The 17,493-nt window shown below is 44.8% G+C and overlaps 4 protein-coding genes across 8 annotated transcripts; 3 read left to right on the top strand and 1 right to left on the bottom strand.

The window, feature by feature from the left end:
- The first annotated feature begins 1,527 nt into the window (after positions 1-1,527).
- On the top strand, positions 1,528-3,164 carry LOC136542855 (calmodulin-1). The gene is made up of 2 exons (XM_066535493.1): positions 1,528-1,704; positions 2,587-3,164. Exons 1-2 carry the CDS (start codon positions 1,629-1,631, stop codon positions 2,958-2,960), a joined length of 450 nt encoding a protein of 149 aa, XP_066391590.1. The 5' UTR covers positions 1,528-1,628; the 3' UTR covers positions 2,961-3,164.
- A 192-nt stretch (positions 3,165-3,356) lies between these two features.
- On the top strand, positions 3,357-5,878 carry LOC136542854 (uncharacterized). The gene is made up of 4 exons (XM_066535491.1): positions 3,357-3,897; positions 4,083-4,181; positions 4,945-5,176; positions 5,303-5,878. The coding sequence occupies exons 1-4, from the start codon at positions 3,640-3,642 to the stop codon at positions 5,635-5,637; spliced, it is 924 nt and encodes a 307-aa protein (XP_066391588.1). The 5' UTR covers positions 3,357-3,639; the 3' UTR covers positions 5,638-5,878.
- A 583-nt stretch (positions 5,879-6,461) lies between these two features.
- LOC136542852 (uncharacterized) lies at positions 6,462-11,486 on the top strand. Its single transcript, XM_066535490.1, has 6 exons — positions 6,462-6,652; positions 6,736-6,828; positions 7,009-7,107; positions 7,545-7,586; positions 10,825-11,056; positions 11,178-11,486. The coding sequence occupies exons 1-6, from the start codon at positions 6,536-6,538 to the stop codon at positions 11,327-11,329; spliced, it is 735 nt and encodes a 244-aa protein (XP_066391587.1). The 5' UTR covers positions 6,462-6,535; the 3' UTR covers positions 11,330-11,486.
- Positions 11,487-11,624: 138 nt separating this feature from the next.
- LOC136542850 (CBL-interacting protein kinase 31-like) lies at positions 11,625-16,469 on the bottom strand. 5 transcript variants are annotated; one of them, XM_066535486.1, is made up of 16 exons: positions 16,147-16,469; positions 15,938-16,073; positions 14,834-15,094; positions 14,621-14,683; positions 14,411-14,482; positions 14,086-14,193; positions 13,905-13,985; positions 13,693-13,746; positions 13,481-13,606; positions 13,265-13,354; positions 12,957-13,079; positions 12,748-12,858; positions 12,485-12,598; positions 12,237-12,293; positions 12,077-12,151; positions 11,625-12,008 (listed from the first exon to the last, which is right to left on the bottom strand). In XM_066535486.1, exons 3-16 carry the CDS (start codon positions 15,020-15,022, stop codon positions 11,925-11,927), a joined length of 1,347 nt encoding a protein of 448 aa, XP_066391583.1. In that variant the 5' UTR covers positions 15,023-15,094; positions 15,938-16,073; positions 16,147-16,469; the 3' UTR covers positions 11,625-11,924. The 5 variants fall into 5 exon arrangements, with proteins under 5 accessions (XP_066391583.1, XP_066391584.1, XP_066391582.1 ...); XM_066535487.1 differs by having other exon boundaries at positions 16,243-16,469; XM_066535485.1 differs by having other exon boundaries at positions 15,938-16,469.
- Positions 16,470-17,493: the final 1,024 nt, after the last annotated feature.

Here is a 17,493-nt window from a genome sequence, read left to right as displayed (position 1 = left end):
TCTTAGGGCTTGTTTGGATGCCAAAATTTTTGGCAAAGTGCTACTGTAGCATTTTCGTTGTTATTTGGTAAATAGTGTCCAATCATAATCTAATTAGGCTTAAAAGATTCGTCTCGTAGATTTCGTCTAAACTGTGTAATTAGTTTTATTTTTTATTTATATTTAATACTTCATGCATGCGTCTAAAGATTCGATGTGACGGGGAATCTTGAAAATTTTTGCAAAATGGGGTGAAACTAAACTGGCCCTTAACATCTGTGAAGGTGCCCATGCAAACTAACTAGCACTTGAATGCTGTGAAAAAAAACACTTATTTCTTCCATCCACAAAAAGAATGCAACTTTGTGCATGTCAAACAAACCAAATTATAGTATTAACATTTAGTCTCAAACTAGATTTACTATGAAAATATAATTTATAATTAATTTAATGTTACCTATCTTGTATAATAAATGTTAGTACTTTCTAAATGATTTTAGTTAAGCTTTAAAACGTTTGACTCATGAAAAATAAAAATCACATCTTTTTATGGACGAAGGGAGTATTTACCATCTTCTTCAAGACACATGGAGTATTTCTTTGCATTAGTGGTTTGGGGTAGAAGTACTAGGTATAAAACAATATATGCTATCATTGTTGTACTAAACTTTTGCAAAAGCAGAGAGAGAGAGAGAGATTTCTATTTGAACTTGATGTCTAGCGTCCAAGATTTTTTGTTGACACTTACAGGTTATAGAAAAAGAGATGTGCTTGCCCCGTTGAATTTTAGGGGAAACAAAGAAAAAGTTTGGATTCAAATCTCTATGGATTGAGTTATTGTAGCATCCTTGGTTCACACTTGTGTAGGAAAAGACATAAAAATCTTTCCTTTGGATTTGTTTCCGTAGGAAAACCACATAAAAAGACACATCTACTCAAACTTCAGTGTTTCTTGATTCCTATGTCTTTTATGCAGTTCATCCAAACATCCATTTCTGCCAAATTTGCATGATTTTCATTCCTCTCTTTACATATTATACGTTTCTATCCGTGCATTTTTTTTTTCAATTTTACGCTCCAAAGAGGACCTTACCTAAAGAGTCTCTGAATGCTCAAACTTGGGTCATTAAAACATGAACACAATCAACATAATAATATTTTGAATTTACAATATTTATAAATATATATTATATTAAGTAAAAAGAGTTATATGCTACTTTTTATAATGATATAGCAATATCATTCTTGTGGCATTAATTATTATATACTCCTACTAGAAAGATATTTTCATAATAAAATATCAAGTCGTTTGCCATAGACTTTTTTCTACGTGTATATATGGATTGTTCTGTTTGAATTTCATCGGAGCACTCCTTTTTGCCATAGTAAAAAAGGACATTGGATTTTGTGTAGGTTTGATTTGAGTTGGGAAGGGAAAAAGAATAGCCCAGGGGTAGTTTGGGGAAAAAAATATTTGGATGTTGGCGAATGTGACGGCCACGTCTAGTGGAAGCGCGTATAAATCGGGGAAGGAAAATTCCAGCGGACGCCACGCCACTGAGCGCTCCAAGCCCTTCTTCCTCCCCCGTCCCCGATCCACTCCCCGCTTCCCGCTCCGATCGATCTGATCCCTCCCCACCACTGCGCCCATGGCGGACCAGCTCACCGACGACCAGATCGCCGAGTTCAAGGAGGCCTTCAGCCTCTTCGACAAGGACGGGGATGGTAAGGTTCCCTCTCCTCATCCCATCTCTATCTCTCCGTGTTCCTTCGGATCTGATCTCCCGGAGATGTTCGACATGCGCGGCTGCCTGAGTAGTGGCATTGTTTAGACGGGGTAGATCCGATCGATCCCGGATCTGGACTGAGTCCGCTGCGGGGCTCGATCGCGTCGCTGTCTTGTGCATTTCTCCCTGCTAGTGGCGGCATCGGCGATGTGGGCCTAAGGCTTATCTGCTGCTTTGACCATTTCGTCACTGACAATCATGTCGTTCTCTGTTTGTATGTGAATCCTGCGAGATGGCCAGGTGATTTTTTTTTTTCTGGGAGCAGTTTATCCTTTGACCCAGTCTTTGGGCATGGCCGCGTGGGCTGTGTAGTATGAAGAGGTTGCAGGAGGCTGATTGCTACCGAACCTTTTTCAATTTATTAGGCTTTTCGTCCTCCAGGTTGACCGAAGTTTGGAGTGGGTTAAAAAATTGTGTTCAGTTTGTGCAAGTAATTTTCCTAGTAATTATGTGATCCAGCTCAACTTCGAACCTGTTTTTTTTCTATGTGCGTGTGTCAAACTGTCAATACCTTGTTCCACAGTCCATACTGTGCAGTAGTTGACCCAAAAAAGGAAATCTTGGACCGGACTTATGTTAGGAAAACGATAATGCTTAGCACCCTGATTGGCTCAATTCCTGTCGCAACTCATGTTGGGTCAAAAGCTGATGATTTACCACTTAGAAACTGCCCTGCTTTCCACATAGCAGTCAAACTTTTTTGCCTAATATTGCCCCTTTTGACATCTTGATTCCCCCCCTAATTTGCCGAACTATTTCTCTCTTCAATAACTATTTACCTAGTTATAATTACAGAAATGGTTGTGCGTATCTTGTGCAGGTTGCATCACGACCAAGGAGCTGGGAACTGTCATGCGTTCACTGGGGCAAAACCCTACAGAGGCTGAGCTCCAGGACATGATCAACGAGGTCGATGCTGATGGCAATGGCACCATTGACTTTCCAGAGTTTCTCAACCTTATGGCTCGCAAGATGAAGGACACCGACTCTGAGGAAGAGCTCAAGGAGGCCTTCCGTGTGTTTGATAAGGACCAGAACGGCTTCATCTCTGCTGCCGAGCTTCGCCATGTCATGACAAATCTTGGTGAGAAGCTAACTGATGAGGAGGTGGATGAGATGATCCGTGAGGCTGATGTCGATGGTGATGGCCAGATCAACTACGAGGAGTTTGTCAAGGTCATGATGGCCAAGTGAGCCACAGAACCATAATCTGAAGGCAGAAAAGATTGTGCATTGCATATTACTATATTAGTCAAGATGCAACTCTTATTTCATCGACTTCCAGTGAAACATTCTGCTAGTTGTAGTTGCTGAAAGGCAATGCAGTTCCTGCTTTGTTCTTCCCTCCAGTGTGTTTTCAGAACTGTTGTTTCATGTGAACCTGTAATGATTGTGCTCCCTGCTGTGTCTTGATTGCAGTTGAAACCATATGTTATATTCAACCTCCCCACAGTTCCACCCCCACACCCCCACTCACACACACATCGACTTCTGCTTCACTCTGTTAGTATCAATGGATGGCCCCTTGTTTTTAATGCAATGATCTTTAGTTACTGAGGCAGATGCTCCTTGTGCTTAGTGCAAATTTATTCCAAACTGCTGTTTGTATTGTTGGTTTAATGCATGATGTGGACTGTTTAAGATGCTTCTTGTGCTAAGTGAAATGCAGTCTCAGCCTTTTCTGTTATTGGGTGAAAGCTGACATGGATCCTTGGAGTGGTAGCCTGGTAGGTGGTAGGTACCAGCTACCAGTACCACATGTCCTCCAGGTCTTCTTAAGTTCTCAAGTTTCTTGTTTTTGTCGAAACGTACGCTGTGCTTGGGAGAGTTGAGCTCATGGAGCAGAACAAGAGAGCCAAGGTGCTGTGCTTGCATGGCTTCCGTACGAGCGGGAGTTTTTTTAAGAAGCAGATCAGCAAATGGCACCCTTCCATATTTCAGCAGTTTGAGATGGTTCTGCGCTGGATTCAGTGATCTGGTCTATTTGGTTTGCTTCCTTCTTTTTCTTGAGCATTTTTCTTTACTGTTTTTTTTTCAGGTCTTCCCTGATGGCTTCTTCCCAGCTGGTGGAAAGTCATTGATAGAGGGAATATTTCTGCTGCCGCACTTTGAGTGGTTCCAGTTCAATAATGTTAGTGCTTTGCATGGAACCAAACTGAAATCAGCTCGTCTCATGCCATTCTGATACCAGAGTTATATTTTAGCGACAGTTTGATCACCATCTATGCCTTAGCTATTCATGCCAGAGATGACCACTCCTTTATTTCTGTTCCTGTGTGCCAAAACACTTCATTGCTTGCATGTTTTTCCACACAGGAATTCACTGAATACACAAATCTGGACGAGTGCATTTCATATCTATGTGATTACATGGTGAAAAATAGACCTTTTGATGGCCTGCTCGGATTCTCCCAGGTAAAAATGGAAACCAGAAGTTACTTTTACCGATCACCTGAGAGTTGAATGTCCTATCTTGAATGTATTTCTGAGATTCTCTAGTGTACATGCAAACTGGAATTGTGGTCCAAGCTTACATATGAAATGATGCAATGGAGTGAACTACACCTTTTGAGCTGCTGTGAAGTTTAATTAATATCTTAATTTTTGTCCAAGGTGCACTTCTGATAGGATTTATAACTTATACGTAACAAGACATCTATGAGGCCCAAGCACTTGCATAGGAAAAAACAGTAGAAACAGGTTGGATTGTGACCTTTAATTATTAATCAGATCTGTTTTACTGAATGATGCGGGCGCTGTCAGTCTCAACCTGTGTTTTTTCTTATGTTGAACATAAAGTGAAGTCTACAGCTTATGTATCTATTCCTTTTTCCAGGGCGCAATACTTTCGGCCCTTTTGATAGGATACCAAGCACATACAATTTTTACTCCTAATTCCTAAATTCTGTAATACTTGTGTACTAAATTATAGAGAGAGCACAAAGTAGCATGAAACAGAAAACACTGAATTTCTAAAACTTTACCATGTAATAAAGCTCTTATTTTTAAATAGGATAACTTGCAAAAGTAAAAGAAATTCTTATAAGGTAACAATAACTTGGTACTGGTAGTTGCAAGTTTTGAATACTACAGAAATGTCAGCCCTCTTCTGACAGAATATCGAAATTGCAAATTTGACCATTTTAGTTAACTGTTATAACTAAGCTGAGCAATTTAGGGCAAGGTGCTGAGGGATCATCCGCCAATTAAGTTCATGGTCTCAATATCTGGGTGCAAGTTCAGGGACCCAAGCATCTGTGATGTCGTCTACAAAGACCTGATCAAGGTGAAATCAGTGCATTTTATTGGAGAAAAGGACTGGCTCAAGGTACATTCCGAGGAGCTGGCTTCTGTCTTTGATGAGCCTCTCATCATAAGGCATCCTCAGGGCCACACCGTCCCTAGGCTTGGTTCGCACTCTTCCCAAATCTTCTGTTCGATTTATCTACATGGAATCAGCATAAGCTGCTTCTTTTCTGTCGACCGTGTTTATGCATAGTGCTTTCTCGCTGATTATCTGATATATTCTTTCGCAGATGACGAATCTGTGAAACAGCTTTCTGAATGGAGCTCATCATGCGTCCTAGAAGACCTTAAGAGTGCAGATGTCATGAGGCATTCAGGAAAACCATCTGATAAGGAGGCTACTGGTGTGAAATTCGCAGAAAACCTGGTGAAAGCTTTAGTAGTGCGTGGAACTTGTTTGATCGCGTGTGTATTGCATTGGCAAAACAATAAATCGTTATCTTGTAGTTGTAGCCTACAGCTGAAACAAATGGCTCCAGACATCCAGTTAAGCCTTTGCCCCAGTCCTACTTGTTGGGCGTGGTCGCATGGGCTGTGTAGCATGACTGTCGTCTGTCAGACTTGACTCGAAGCTTAACAGTCAGCTTTTGGAATGGAGGTCACTGAAGTACAGGCACTAGGTGGTGGTGTTTTGGTGGTGAACAACAAGATGTTGGTGTTTTTGTTTTCTTTGTGTTGGTCTTTTCTCACCTTCTTACTTGGTACCTCTGGGTTCATGACCCAAGCATGTAACTGGCACTTGGCGTCCGCCATTTTTTCCGGCTTTGTCAGCATCAATGGAAAATTATTCAGGAGGGGACTATCGTAACCCCCCCCCCCCCCCCCCCCCCCCCCCCCCCCCGGTTTACTTGAAAAAAATGATGGCTTTAATCTGAAGGCGGAGAAGATTGTGCATTGCAACTCTTATTTCGTTGACTTCCAGTGAAACATTCTGCTAGTTGTAATTGCTGAAAGGCAATGCAGTTCCTGCTTTTTTCTTCCCTCCATTGTGTTTTCAGAACCGTTGTTTCATGTGAACCTGTAATGGTTGCCCTCCCTGCCGTGTCTTGATTGCAGTGGAAACCATTCCCCCTCCCCCCCCACCCACACACATCAACTTCTGCTCTGTTAGTATCAATGGATGGCCCGTTGTTTTTAATGCGATGATCTGTAGTTACCGTGGCAGATGTAAATTTATTCCAAACTGCTGAATCGTATTGTTGGTTTAAGATGCATGATGTGGACTATTCAAGATGCTCTTTGTGCTAAGTGAATGCAGTCTCGTCCTTTTTGTTGCTGGTTGGGTTGCAACTATTTGTTGTTGGGTGAAAGCGACATGCAGCCTTGGAGTGGTAGGTACCAGCTACCACACGTCCAAGCCTTCTTAAGGTCTCAAGTTTCTTCACATGCCCTCTAGGTCTTCTTAAGGTCTCAAGTTTCTTGTGTTTGTCAAAACTTACTCTGTGCTTGGGAGAGTTGAGCTCATGGAGCAGGACAAGAGAACCAAGGTGCTGTGCCTGCATGGCTTCCGTACAAGCGGGAGTTTTCTGAAGAAGCAGATCAGCAAATGGCACCCTTCCATATTTCAGCAGTTTGAGATGGTTCTGTGCTGGATTCAATGATCTGATCTAATTGGTTTCCTTCTTTGTTTTGTTCTTGAACATTTTTCTTTTCTGTTTTTCAGGTATTCCCTGATGGCATATTCCCAGCTGGTGGAAAGTCAGAGATAGAGGGTATATTTCCGCCGCCGTACTTCGAGTGGTTCCAGTTCAATAAGGTTAGTGCTTTAGTTGGAACCGAACTGAAATCAGCTCTTCTCATGGCAAGTTATATTTCAGCTACAGTTTGATCACCATCTATGCCTTAGCTATTCATGCCAGTTGCCAGATATGACCACTCCTTTATTTTTGTTCCTGTGTGCCGAAACACTTCAGTGCTTGCATGTTTTTCCACACAGGAATTCACTGAATACACAAATCTGGACGAGTGCATTTCATATCTATGTGATTACATGGTGAAAAATGGGCCTTTTGATGGCCTGCTCGGATTCTCACAGGTAAAAATGGAAACGAGAAGTTACTTTTACTGAGCACCTGAGAGTTGAATGTCCTATCTTTTTTGGACTTTGAGTTTATTCCTGATTTTCCTTATTGTATGATAATATCTGCATGCAAACTAGAATTGTGGTCCAAGCTTACATATGAAATGATGAAATGTTATGAACTACCCCTTTTGAGCTGCTGTAAAGTTTAATTGATCTCTTAATTTCTCTGTTCAAGGTGCACTTCTGATAGGATTATAACTTAGAACATCTATAAGGCCCAAGCACTTGCATAGGAAAGGCAGTAGAAACGGATTGGATCTTGACCTCTATTTTTTAATCTGATTTGCCTTACTGAATGATCGGGCACTGTCAGTCTTTCAACCTGTGCTTTTTCCTGTGTTGAGCATAAAGTGGAGTCTTGGAGCTTATGTATCCATTCCTCTTTCCAGGGCGCAACACTTTCGGCCCTTTTGATAGGCTACCAAGCACAGGTAATTTTTACTCCTAAACTCTGTAATACTTGTGAACTAAATTATACAGATAGCATAAAGTAGCAACAAACAGAACACCTTTTACTATGTAATAAAGCCCTTACTTTTAAACAGGATAACTTGCAAAAGAAAAAAAGAAATTCTTATAAGGTAACAGTAACTTGGAAGTTGCGAGTTTTGAACAGAGTAAAATGCACCCTGTGTCCTCAAACTTTTGGGGCATTCCCATCTCGGTCCTCCAACTAAAAAAAGCGACCATCTGGGTCTTTAATCAACTACCTTCGCACACCAACAATCCAAAGCCCGCCACGCTAGCGCCAGCATTTGACGTGGCCATGCCACAGTGGCACCTGGATGCTATGGCCGTGCCACAATGGCAGGTGGTGGGCCTGCAACGCATTTGTCGCGGTCTAGGCACGGGACGACCATCGCCGACGCGCCTGCCGCGGTCGCGGCGCTCCTTCACGGGCTCTCCGTGAACCACAGTCGCGTCGTCGTCATGTACGACATCATCAATGCCCTCGCCGCCGAGGAGGGAGACGTGGTCGCCGCCGAGAGCAAGGAGATAGACGGCGTCACGGAGAAACCGCAGGAGAAGTCGGCGAGGAGGAGGACGTGGCCACCGCCAACTACTGTATTTGTTTCGTTCCTTATTTGCATGTGCAGTATAGTTGGCCAAACGGGCCGCCCGGCACGGCACTAGCACGGGCCCGGCCAGGCACGGCACTATGCGGCACGGTAGACTAGCCGTGTCGTGCCTGTTAGTGCCGCCGTGCCGAGGTGCCAGCCCAGGCACGGCACTATCATGTCTTAGCCGTGCCGTGCCGTGTCACCGGGCACGGCGGCCCAGTAGTGCCCGTGCCGGTACTGGCACTATAAGTGATCAAACACCTCAAACCGATCAAAATATCAGGAACAAGTTCATCATCTCAAACACCTCAAACTGATCAGAATATCAAACACCTCAAACACTTCATCATCTCAATCTTAAGTTACAAGTTCAGAGAACTTATCAACGACTCAAAGTTACATGTTCACAGAACTTATGAAAGACTCAAAGTCACAAAATCACACAAACACAGGCAGAGAACAAGGGTTAGGGTTAGGGATCCAGCCATCGCCACTCGTCGGCGCCCCGGTCCCTCAACGGCTTCAGACAAAACAGAGCAAGGGTTAGTAGAGATTGGGGGTTAAGGTTAGGGATTGAGCAAGGGTTAGGTCGACGGCGACTTACCTTCAAAGCCGGAGCACTAGAGTCGCCGGCGAGGTCGACGAGGCACGGATCCGATGAGCACAGACGACGAGGGACGGATCCGGCGAGGTCGACGACGAATTCGGCGAGGAAACCGACAGATCCGGCGTGGAAACCGACGGACCCGGCCAGGAAACCGACGGATCCGGCGTGGTCGATGATGGATCCGGCGAGGACGAAGCGAGATCAAGGGTTAGGGTTAGGGATTGAGCAAGGGTTAGGGTTAGGGATTGTGCCAGTGCCGGCCAGCGGTGGCTCCAGAGGCCACCGGAGAGCGAGAAGAAGAGAGGAAGTCGGAGGTGAGAGAGGAGAGCGAGTCGCCGACGCGGCGACGCCGGCTCGCCGAGAGAGGAGAGCGAGGCGAGAGAGACAGAGAATGAGAGCAAATGAATTAGGGCAACGGAGATACGGCCAGCCGGCCGGGACGGGCGGTTTTATACCCCTGATTCCAACGGCCGGATCTAACGGTTAGATGGGAGCGAGGTCGGGGATCCAACAGCCACCTGCGGCCGAGCCGTGCCGCTGCCGGGTCGGCCCATATAGCGTGCCGTGCCCGGGCCGGCACTACGGGCCAGAATGGCGGCCCAGGCACGACACTAAGGCCGTCGGGCCGGGCCGTTCCTGGGCCATGCTAATTAGTGCCGTGCTTGGGCCAGCCCATAGTGCCCGGGCCAAATGGCCAACTATAATGTGCAGGAGTGGCTACTCCATCTCAAGGACGGGGTCTATGGCATCGCGTCGCTGATGGCGCCCATGGTCGGCGCCTTCTTCCTGCTGCTCAACTCGAGCGACTTCTTCCTGTACCCGAGCACGGCCGTGATCTGCACGTGCACATGTGCCATATGTCGGTGGCCGTCTCCACGATGAGCGAGCTGTTCAGGATCAAGAACTTCGACGTCCTATTGCCAACCGCTTCCATGCCTGCGACAAACTCAGCGTTCAAGATCGACGGAGCACCATTGCCACTACTGCTTCTGCTGCTGCTCTGCGCCGCCTCGCTCCATTGCTCGCCGGCCTTCGGATGCGCGCTGTCCGCTAGGACGCTTTGGGCTGGCGGGGTCTCCGTTGCGGCCGAGGCAGACGTGGTGGCGTCGGTGGGAAAGAACGACAACAATGATGACCTGTTGAATGGGGAGTGGACGTGGGCCGACGGCGTTGGCGACGGCTACTCGCTCTACAGCTCCGCGGCGATCTGGCGCCGGGGACGGAGGCGTGCCCTGCGGTCATGAAGTAGTTCTCGAGCGGGAGCTGCATCACCGCGCCGCACTTGAAGTGGAGCGACAGCTCCGGCACCGCCGCCACCACCGCGTCCGCCACGGGCGGGAACAACGTTGGGTCGAGGTACGTGAACGTGGTGCCGGAGTAGGACAACTTGGGGAGGCGGAGCTGCGCGGGCACGGACGGCGTGCCGCGGCCGAAGCCCGCGGGGCCCGACGGCAGCTGGTGCACGAACATGAGGCTGCACCCGAGGACGAAGCCGGGGATGGCCCGGCCTGGGCATTATGTCTGGCGACAGCGCCAGCGCCGCCTGGAGCGCGAGGCCGGCGTCGCGGCCGTGGTGCTGGTTCGGGAGCCACGGAGATGGACGACGCCCGGGGCCTGGTTCGACGTGGAGGGCCGCCGTGGCGAGGAACACGAACGCCTGGAGGAGGAGGACGAGATCACGAGATGCCCCGCTGTAGGCCCACCACCTGCCTCTGTGGCGTGGCCACAGCATCCAAGTGCCACCGTGGCATGGCCACATCAGATGCTGGTGTTGACATGGCGGGTTTTGGACGATTGGTGTGCGACGGCAGTAGATTAAGGACCTAGGTGGTCGCTTTTTTAGTTCGAGGACACAGATGGGAACGCCCCAAAAGTTTGAAGACCCGACGTGCATTTTACTCTTTTGAATACTATAGAAACACCAGCCCTCTTCTGACAGAATATCAAAATTGTAAGTTTAACCATTTTAGTTAATTGTTGTAACTATGCTGAGCAATTTAGGGCAAGGTGCTGAGTGATCATCCACCGATTAAGTTCATGGTCTCAATATCTGGGAGCAAGTTTAGGGACCCAAGCATCTGTGATGTCGCTTACAAAGACCCGATCAAGGTGAAATCAGTGCACTTCATTGGAGAAAAGGACTGGCTCAAGGTACCTTCCGAGGAGTTGGCTTCTGCCTTTGATGAGCCTCTCATCATAAGGCATCCTCAGGGCCACACTGTCCCTAGGCTTGGTTCGCACTCTTCCCAAATCTTTCTGTTCGATTTGTCTCCATGGAATCAGCATATAAAAGCTGTTCACCAGTGTTTATGCATAGTGCTTTCTCACTGATTATCTGATATGTTCTTCCGCAGACGATGTGTCTATGAAACAGCTTTCTGAATGGAGCTCATGCATCCTGGAAGACCTCAAGAGTGCAAATGTTCCCGAGGCCTTAGATTCAGGCAAACCATCTGACAAGGAGTCTACTGGTGCGGAATTTGGAGAAAACCTGGTGAAAGCTTGAGGCATGCCCACTTTCATGGCATGGTTGCATTTGAAACTTGTACCGTTTTTACTATGATCTGAGTAGTGCGTGGAACTTGTTTGATCGCATGTGTATTGCATTGGCAAAATAATAAATCGTTATCTAGAGCTACAACTGAAACAAATGGATTCAGACATCCAATGCATTACATTCGTTCGCAAGGTATTGTTGGATGCAACATTGACTGAGATTGATACCACAGGCTGTAATGGCGCTCCATTTCTTCCTGAAGTTTCACCAACTAACAAACATTCTATCTAGAAAGATTTGGAGAAAATTGAACCAATGAATATGAATAGCTCAACACCATATTCAGTGTTTCACTGCAACCACTCAACCAGCCTTCTGATCTATGTTTCATCTACCACTTCATTCATTCCAGACCATCATTGGCAGGTCTTGGGCGCTGAAAACCTTCTGCTGCATTTGTCTAGCGAAGCCTATATGTACACTGGGCACTAAACTTATCTTTTGGAGTTGGAACAAACAAGAGCTATGTACAGGCAAAACTAACACTATATTCCTCATCTCGGCCCCCCACTAAGTTCTGTAAGCCTGAAAGCCTGCAACTGTTTCATGGCGAGGAGCTTCTGTCTTCGATTTCATCATCACACGCCCAAACGACGTCCTTCAGCTCCGTGGACAGAGTTTTGTAGAACTGTGAATGGTAGATGTTAGTTTAGATACTGAATTGATTATTTGAACTATTTTGAGTAAGATTAGTACATTTTGAAACTCCAGTGTATCTCCCTTTGCCTTCTTGAGCTCAACCACATGAAGCGATGGAGCCACTTGGAAAACCTAAACATGCCACAGGATAATATCTCAATTAATAATTCTCTTTTATTTCCAAAGTTTTTTCTTATCGCTGGGTGTTCTCCCTTACCTCAGTCTCAACATTAAGATTTCCTTTTCTTCCTGCTGTTGGGTTTTCCAGTAACATCTAAAAGAACAATGGGGGAGAAAAAAAATTATGTGTTGTTGGTAGGGGGTGATAAAGATTACTGTATTTATTGATACTCAAATTTGCTTCAAGCTTTGCAGGATTAGTTCAAGAGTGCTATTGTGATAATAGGAACATCTTTTTTTTGAAGAAAATGATAATAGGAATAGAGGCAAGGATTGTCATCATACCTTGTAATTTTTCTTTTGGACATCAAACCCAAGTGGCTTAGAAGCTTCTTCTATTCTACTGATGATTTCTTTCGGAGGACACTGTGATGTGAATCGTGTTTCTCGCTTGTACTTCTGTCAGAGATTAGTAAAATTGAGCTCATCAGCACAATTACACATTTCAGACTGTTTTGTAGAAAATGTGTTTAGTAAAACACATTATATAGGCGATATAAACTGATTCATGATACACACTTCTGCAACTGAAACTGAAATATCCTTACCTTATCAGATTCAAAAAAATTATCCAGATTCAACCCTTTGTTCATTGAAATCAATTCAAATGCATTCATCGAGGCTGGTTGCCCTTCAATTTCCTCAATCACATGATGTTCCTGAAAAATGTACGGCGCCGTCAACTTAATAATATTATTTCAACCACAAAAGGCTTATACTTTAAAGTGATAAAAGCTGGTTTAATCAATTAATTCACCTCTGAGTCTCCAAAGGCAGCATCAACATCATCTAGACTAGCTTGAAATGTTTTATCGAAAACAGGTTGCTTGTAACCTTTTTTAAACCATGGATCTTTTTGTACTTGAGGAATTGTAATCCGCTGTTAAAGTAACAATAAAAAACCAAGTAAGATAGAATTCCACAAGCAACACAGGCACTGACAAGCAGTGGTGATCTAATAGTGAAAATGTTCATCTTGAAAATCATCCAGTACTGACTTCAAGCTGTCACTTGTGCTTCATGAAAATTGTTCTTTTCCACATTCATATTTAAGTAGTGACTTACAGTGGAAGGATTAGGATCCAGAATTCTGTTGATCAGCCTCTTTGCTCCAGCAGAAAACCAAGATGGACATGTAAACTGAGCTTCTGATATCTGCAACAGAGATAAAAATAAAAGAAAATGTATCCTAAAATGTCAGTTTTCAGGGTCCCCCCCCCCCTTTTTTTTGGGGGGGGGGGGGGGGGGGGGGTCAAAGAAGTAGTAGTTTCATGTATAAACCTTTTTATAAAGGGATGCGATGTTGTCATCCTCGAAAGGCAGACATCCTGCGAGCAGCACAAAAAGGATCACCCCACAAGACCAAAGGTCAGCAAGGGCACCATCATAGCCTTTGTCATCAATAACCTACATATTGGATATCAGTCTGTATTAGGCAAACTTATTTCTGGTTAAAACAAAAAAAGAAGAAGAGATGTACAAAAAAATATCACCTCTGGAGCAACATAGTTAGGTGTTCCACATGTAGTATGCAGCAATCCATCATTCTGCTAGCATTGAATTAGTTAAAGATTGTGGTGTAAATTAGTGAAATGCAGTTGTTGTTGTTGTTGTTGCTGTTGCTGCAGTGAAACCAAAAGAAAGAAAGAAAGAAACAGAAAGAAATAAAACACAATAATTTATGTAGTATCTTGTCTGATAGTACCTTCACTTGGTCTGATAAAGCACTTAACCCGAAATCTGAAATCTTGAGGTTTCCAGCAACATCAAGTAACAGATTCTCTAGCTGCATATGAGAAATATCAACATTTAAGTTTCATACTATTTCCTTGATCATAACTGATGATACAAACAAAGAGCAGAATCAAGGATGAACAATACTGCACCTTCAAGTCTCTGTGGTATACACCCCTACTGTGGCAATAGTCTACAGCATTGATCAACTGCTGAAAGTATCTACGTGCTTCCTCCTCCTTCAATCTTCCACTTGTGGCCTGATTGTGAATTTGGACAGTGAATCACAAACTGTCATGTAGAGAAAAGAAGCAAACGTGCTGTATATATAAAGCTTGGAATGTTAAATGTCTCTTCATGCAAAGTTTAGGCTGGAAAAGCAGCTAGCAACTAGCATGCTATATAAATTATCATTGATGAGAAAAGAATAAGGTCAAAAGACAGAGGAAGCATTGGCAATGATACAACAGTGCTTACAATGATATCATGGAGCTCTCCACCCATAACAAACTCCAGCACAATGTAAATCCTTGTTTTACTTCCCATCACCTGTTATAAAAAAGGAACAAAAACAATGCAAATAAATGGTTATGAACTGTAGACCTGGATGTGCATCCCATTCCAATGCAAGAAACGTAATACTGAAAAAATAATATATTTTTACATTTAAAGTTTAAGCTTTATTACCTCATACAGGCGAACAACATTGGGATGCTGTACTAACTTCATTGTACAGATTTCCCTCCTAATCTGCCATACAGTTGAGAGGGTGGGATCAGTAATTATCTTTTTTCTCACTAGATATATATCGCAAACAGAAGGGAATTCACTGTAAATAACTTTTTTTGAATCGTGCAGTGAAAATCTATGGAAATAGAATGCAGAGTCTTAACACTTCACCTGTTCAGCTAGTTTGTTCTTGTGAACCTTTGCCTTGTCAAGAATTTTGATAGCAACATGATCCCCGTTCTCCATGTTCTTGGCGATCCGGACCTTTGCAAATGTTCCTTCCCCAATGGTGCGTCCGAGCTCATACTTGCCAACGCGGCGCTTTGCTTTGAGCGAAGCAGCCCTCTTAGCCCTGTACATCCTGCTGCTCTAAAGCCAGTCTTTGCCAGGCGCCTTGAAACTAGCTAGCTACTTCTCAAAGGCCTGCTGCACCTGAAAGACGAGCAAAGATTGAGATGTGCAGAAAGCATAGTAATTTGGCATTCAGAATTGACAGGCATAGCATATATACAATAACTGTGGTACTGCATTGCAAAGGGAAATCTGTACAGAACTGAATATGAACATAGCAGATAGAGGTATACAATAATCCGAAAGGTGAAAGTCTTTGTCAGTACAGAATACAACACGAACTGCATCAGAAATACATTTACAAGTAAATGAAATGAATAAACCAAAAGTAGGCGCGGGCAACTGATTACACAGAGAGAGCACATAGGCTAGGAAGAAATTCGATGAATTGGATCTATCTCGATCTGATCTCAATATAATCCAGTTGTCTCCAGCAGGCATATCAAGCAGGCTAGGCTATTTTCACTTCTCAGGCATCGTGGCCGGGTGAATAACACGTACATGAAACTGAATCTCGGTCTCGCGGTGAATACAAAACCAAACACAAGTCTGAGCTGGTCAGAATTCCGCGGCAGCAAGGCTAGAAAAAGGGTCAAAATAAAAAAGAAAGAAAGCACGAGAAAATGAAATCGCTGTACCCCAGGAGGTCTCATCCTCCAGCAGCACAGCAGGAACCAAGAAACACGCACGCACAGGCACAGCACAGGTATGTACTGCGACGAAGAAGCAGAAGGGAGAAGAAATCAAGAAACTCGCATGAAAAGGACGTCGGTCCTACCGCCATACCTGCTCCTGCTTCTGAAGGGGACAGCCGAATGACGACGACGATGTAGCAAGCAGGCTAGGGGCCGGCCGGTGGAACTAATCGAAATCCACTACAGGCTAAATTAAAGTGGAATGCTCACGTCGATCGATCAGGTGTACCTTGGGTTGGGTTGCGGCCGGGGAAGAAGCGAGCGATCGAGCGGCCGGCGTCGTCGTCGTCGTCGTCAGGGACGAAGCGCGTGCAGAGAGAAGAGGGCCGGCCGGGAGAGATATGGAGGACATGCGGTTTGGAGGTCTGCAAGAGACGAGCGTTACGAGTCGGAAACTACGAGGAAGGAAGGATGAAGAGAGGTTGACGGCTTGGTTGCGTTGTGGCGAGCCGGCGACAAAGCATGCCATGCCCACGCGAGGCAGGCAAGGCAACCACACGAGCACACCGCGGAGGAGCCGAGGAAACCACATACAAGTCGGTCGATCGATGCTGGTTAACGGAGTGCTCCTATCCTATCAACTACTATCATGGTACGGTTGGTGCTCCGAATTTTGCCATGGATCGGATTCGGATGCTCATGCTCCTTTCTCCATCTCACGCACCTTGGACAACTTCATTCCCTTTTAGGTGCCTGTCTACTTCCTTTTTTTTTTGTCTGTGGGCGCCGGCAGGCCTGTCCTGTGGTGCCATTGCCATCCATCAGATGATTACTATATACACGGTGACTTTTTATTTGTGTCCACGGTAATTTGATTCTATCATCTCCTTGTCAAGACTTGCTTATCCATCAGTCACTTTCGTTAACTAATTGTTACATCTCAAATCAACGGTATATCCGATGATAGATCACACTCACTCAATCTGAGAGTTCATGCATGGACCCAGATGAAAATGTAAGAAGACAGCTTAGAGATCCACCACGGTTACATTTCACTCTTTTAATTTCTTTTGATGAAACGCCAGACTAGCTAGCTTTATTATTATTGTTGTTGTTATTACGCGGCTGGAATAATGGATGGTGGACATGCAGTACGTGATTAGCATGCTGGAGCCGGAACATTCAAAATTGATATGGACTGCTGGCCTGGCTGCCATTGACATTGCCATATACTATTATGCAATGCAAAACACGATCGTGCCTAGCTAGCCTAGACCCAATCGGCAATTGAACTAGTATTCAATCAGTTTCTCTTCATTGGTCAGAGGACGAATTCTCTCTTTTTTTCTCCCCTCCCTCCCTGCTCTGATCATTTTTGTTGTTTGTTTGAGACGGACGCAATCAGAGACGCTTGGCAGTTAGGACTGATATTAGGAGCGCAATGCAAGCTAAGCGTAATCAGCAGAATAATATACAAGAGGTACCATTGCATTGTGCTGTTGCAAACGACGATATATATTTTTTTTCACATGATGCTAATTAACTTTACAGTATTTATTTGCATATGGCCACCGCTTGGTGCTGGAGGGGTGTAGGAGTATATGCTAGGCACGAATGAGGATCTCATGCGCTAGTCCTAAGTACAAAGAATATAATATACCCTCATCTAGCTCTGGCAGGTACATCCAAATTGCTGCTCATATATACATTCTCTATGGAATGCATTGCATCTCTTATATATTGAACCGGCCGTTCGTCCGTACCAAGCATGGAACAACCTTAGGGGCCTTTTGGTTCAGATCTTGAGAAACTTGTCTAACCCAAGCAACAACCTCTAGTGTTCTG

Source organism: Miscanthus floridulus, chromosome 3 (genome assembly GCF_019320115.1).
Source record: "Miscanthus floridulus cultivar M001 chromosome 3, ASM1932011v1, whole genome shotgun sequence".
Classification (NCBI taxonomy): Eukaryota; Viridiplantae; Streptophyta; class Magnoliopsida; order Poales; family Poaceae; genus Miscanthus; species Miscanthus floridulus.
This window is presented reverse-complemented; position numbering and strand designations above follow the sequence as displayed.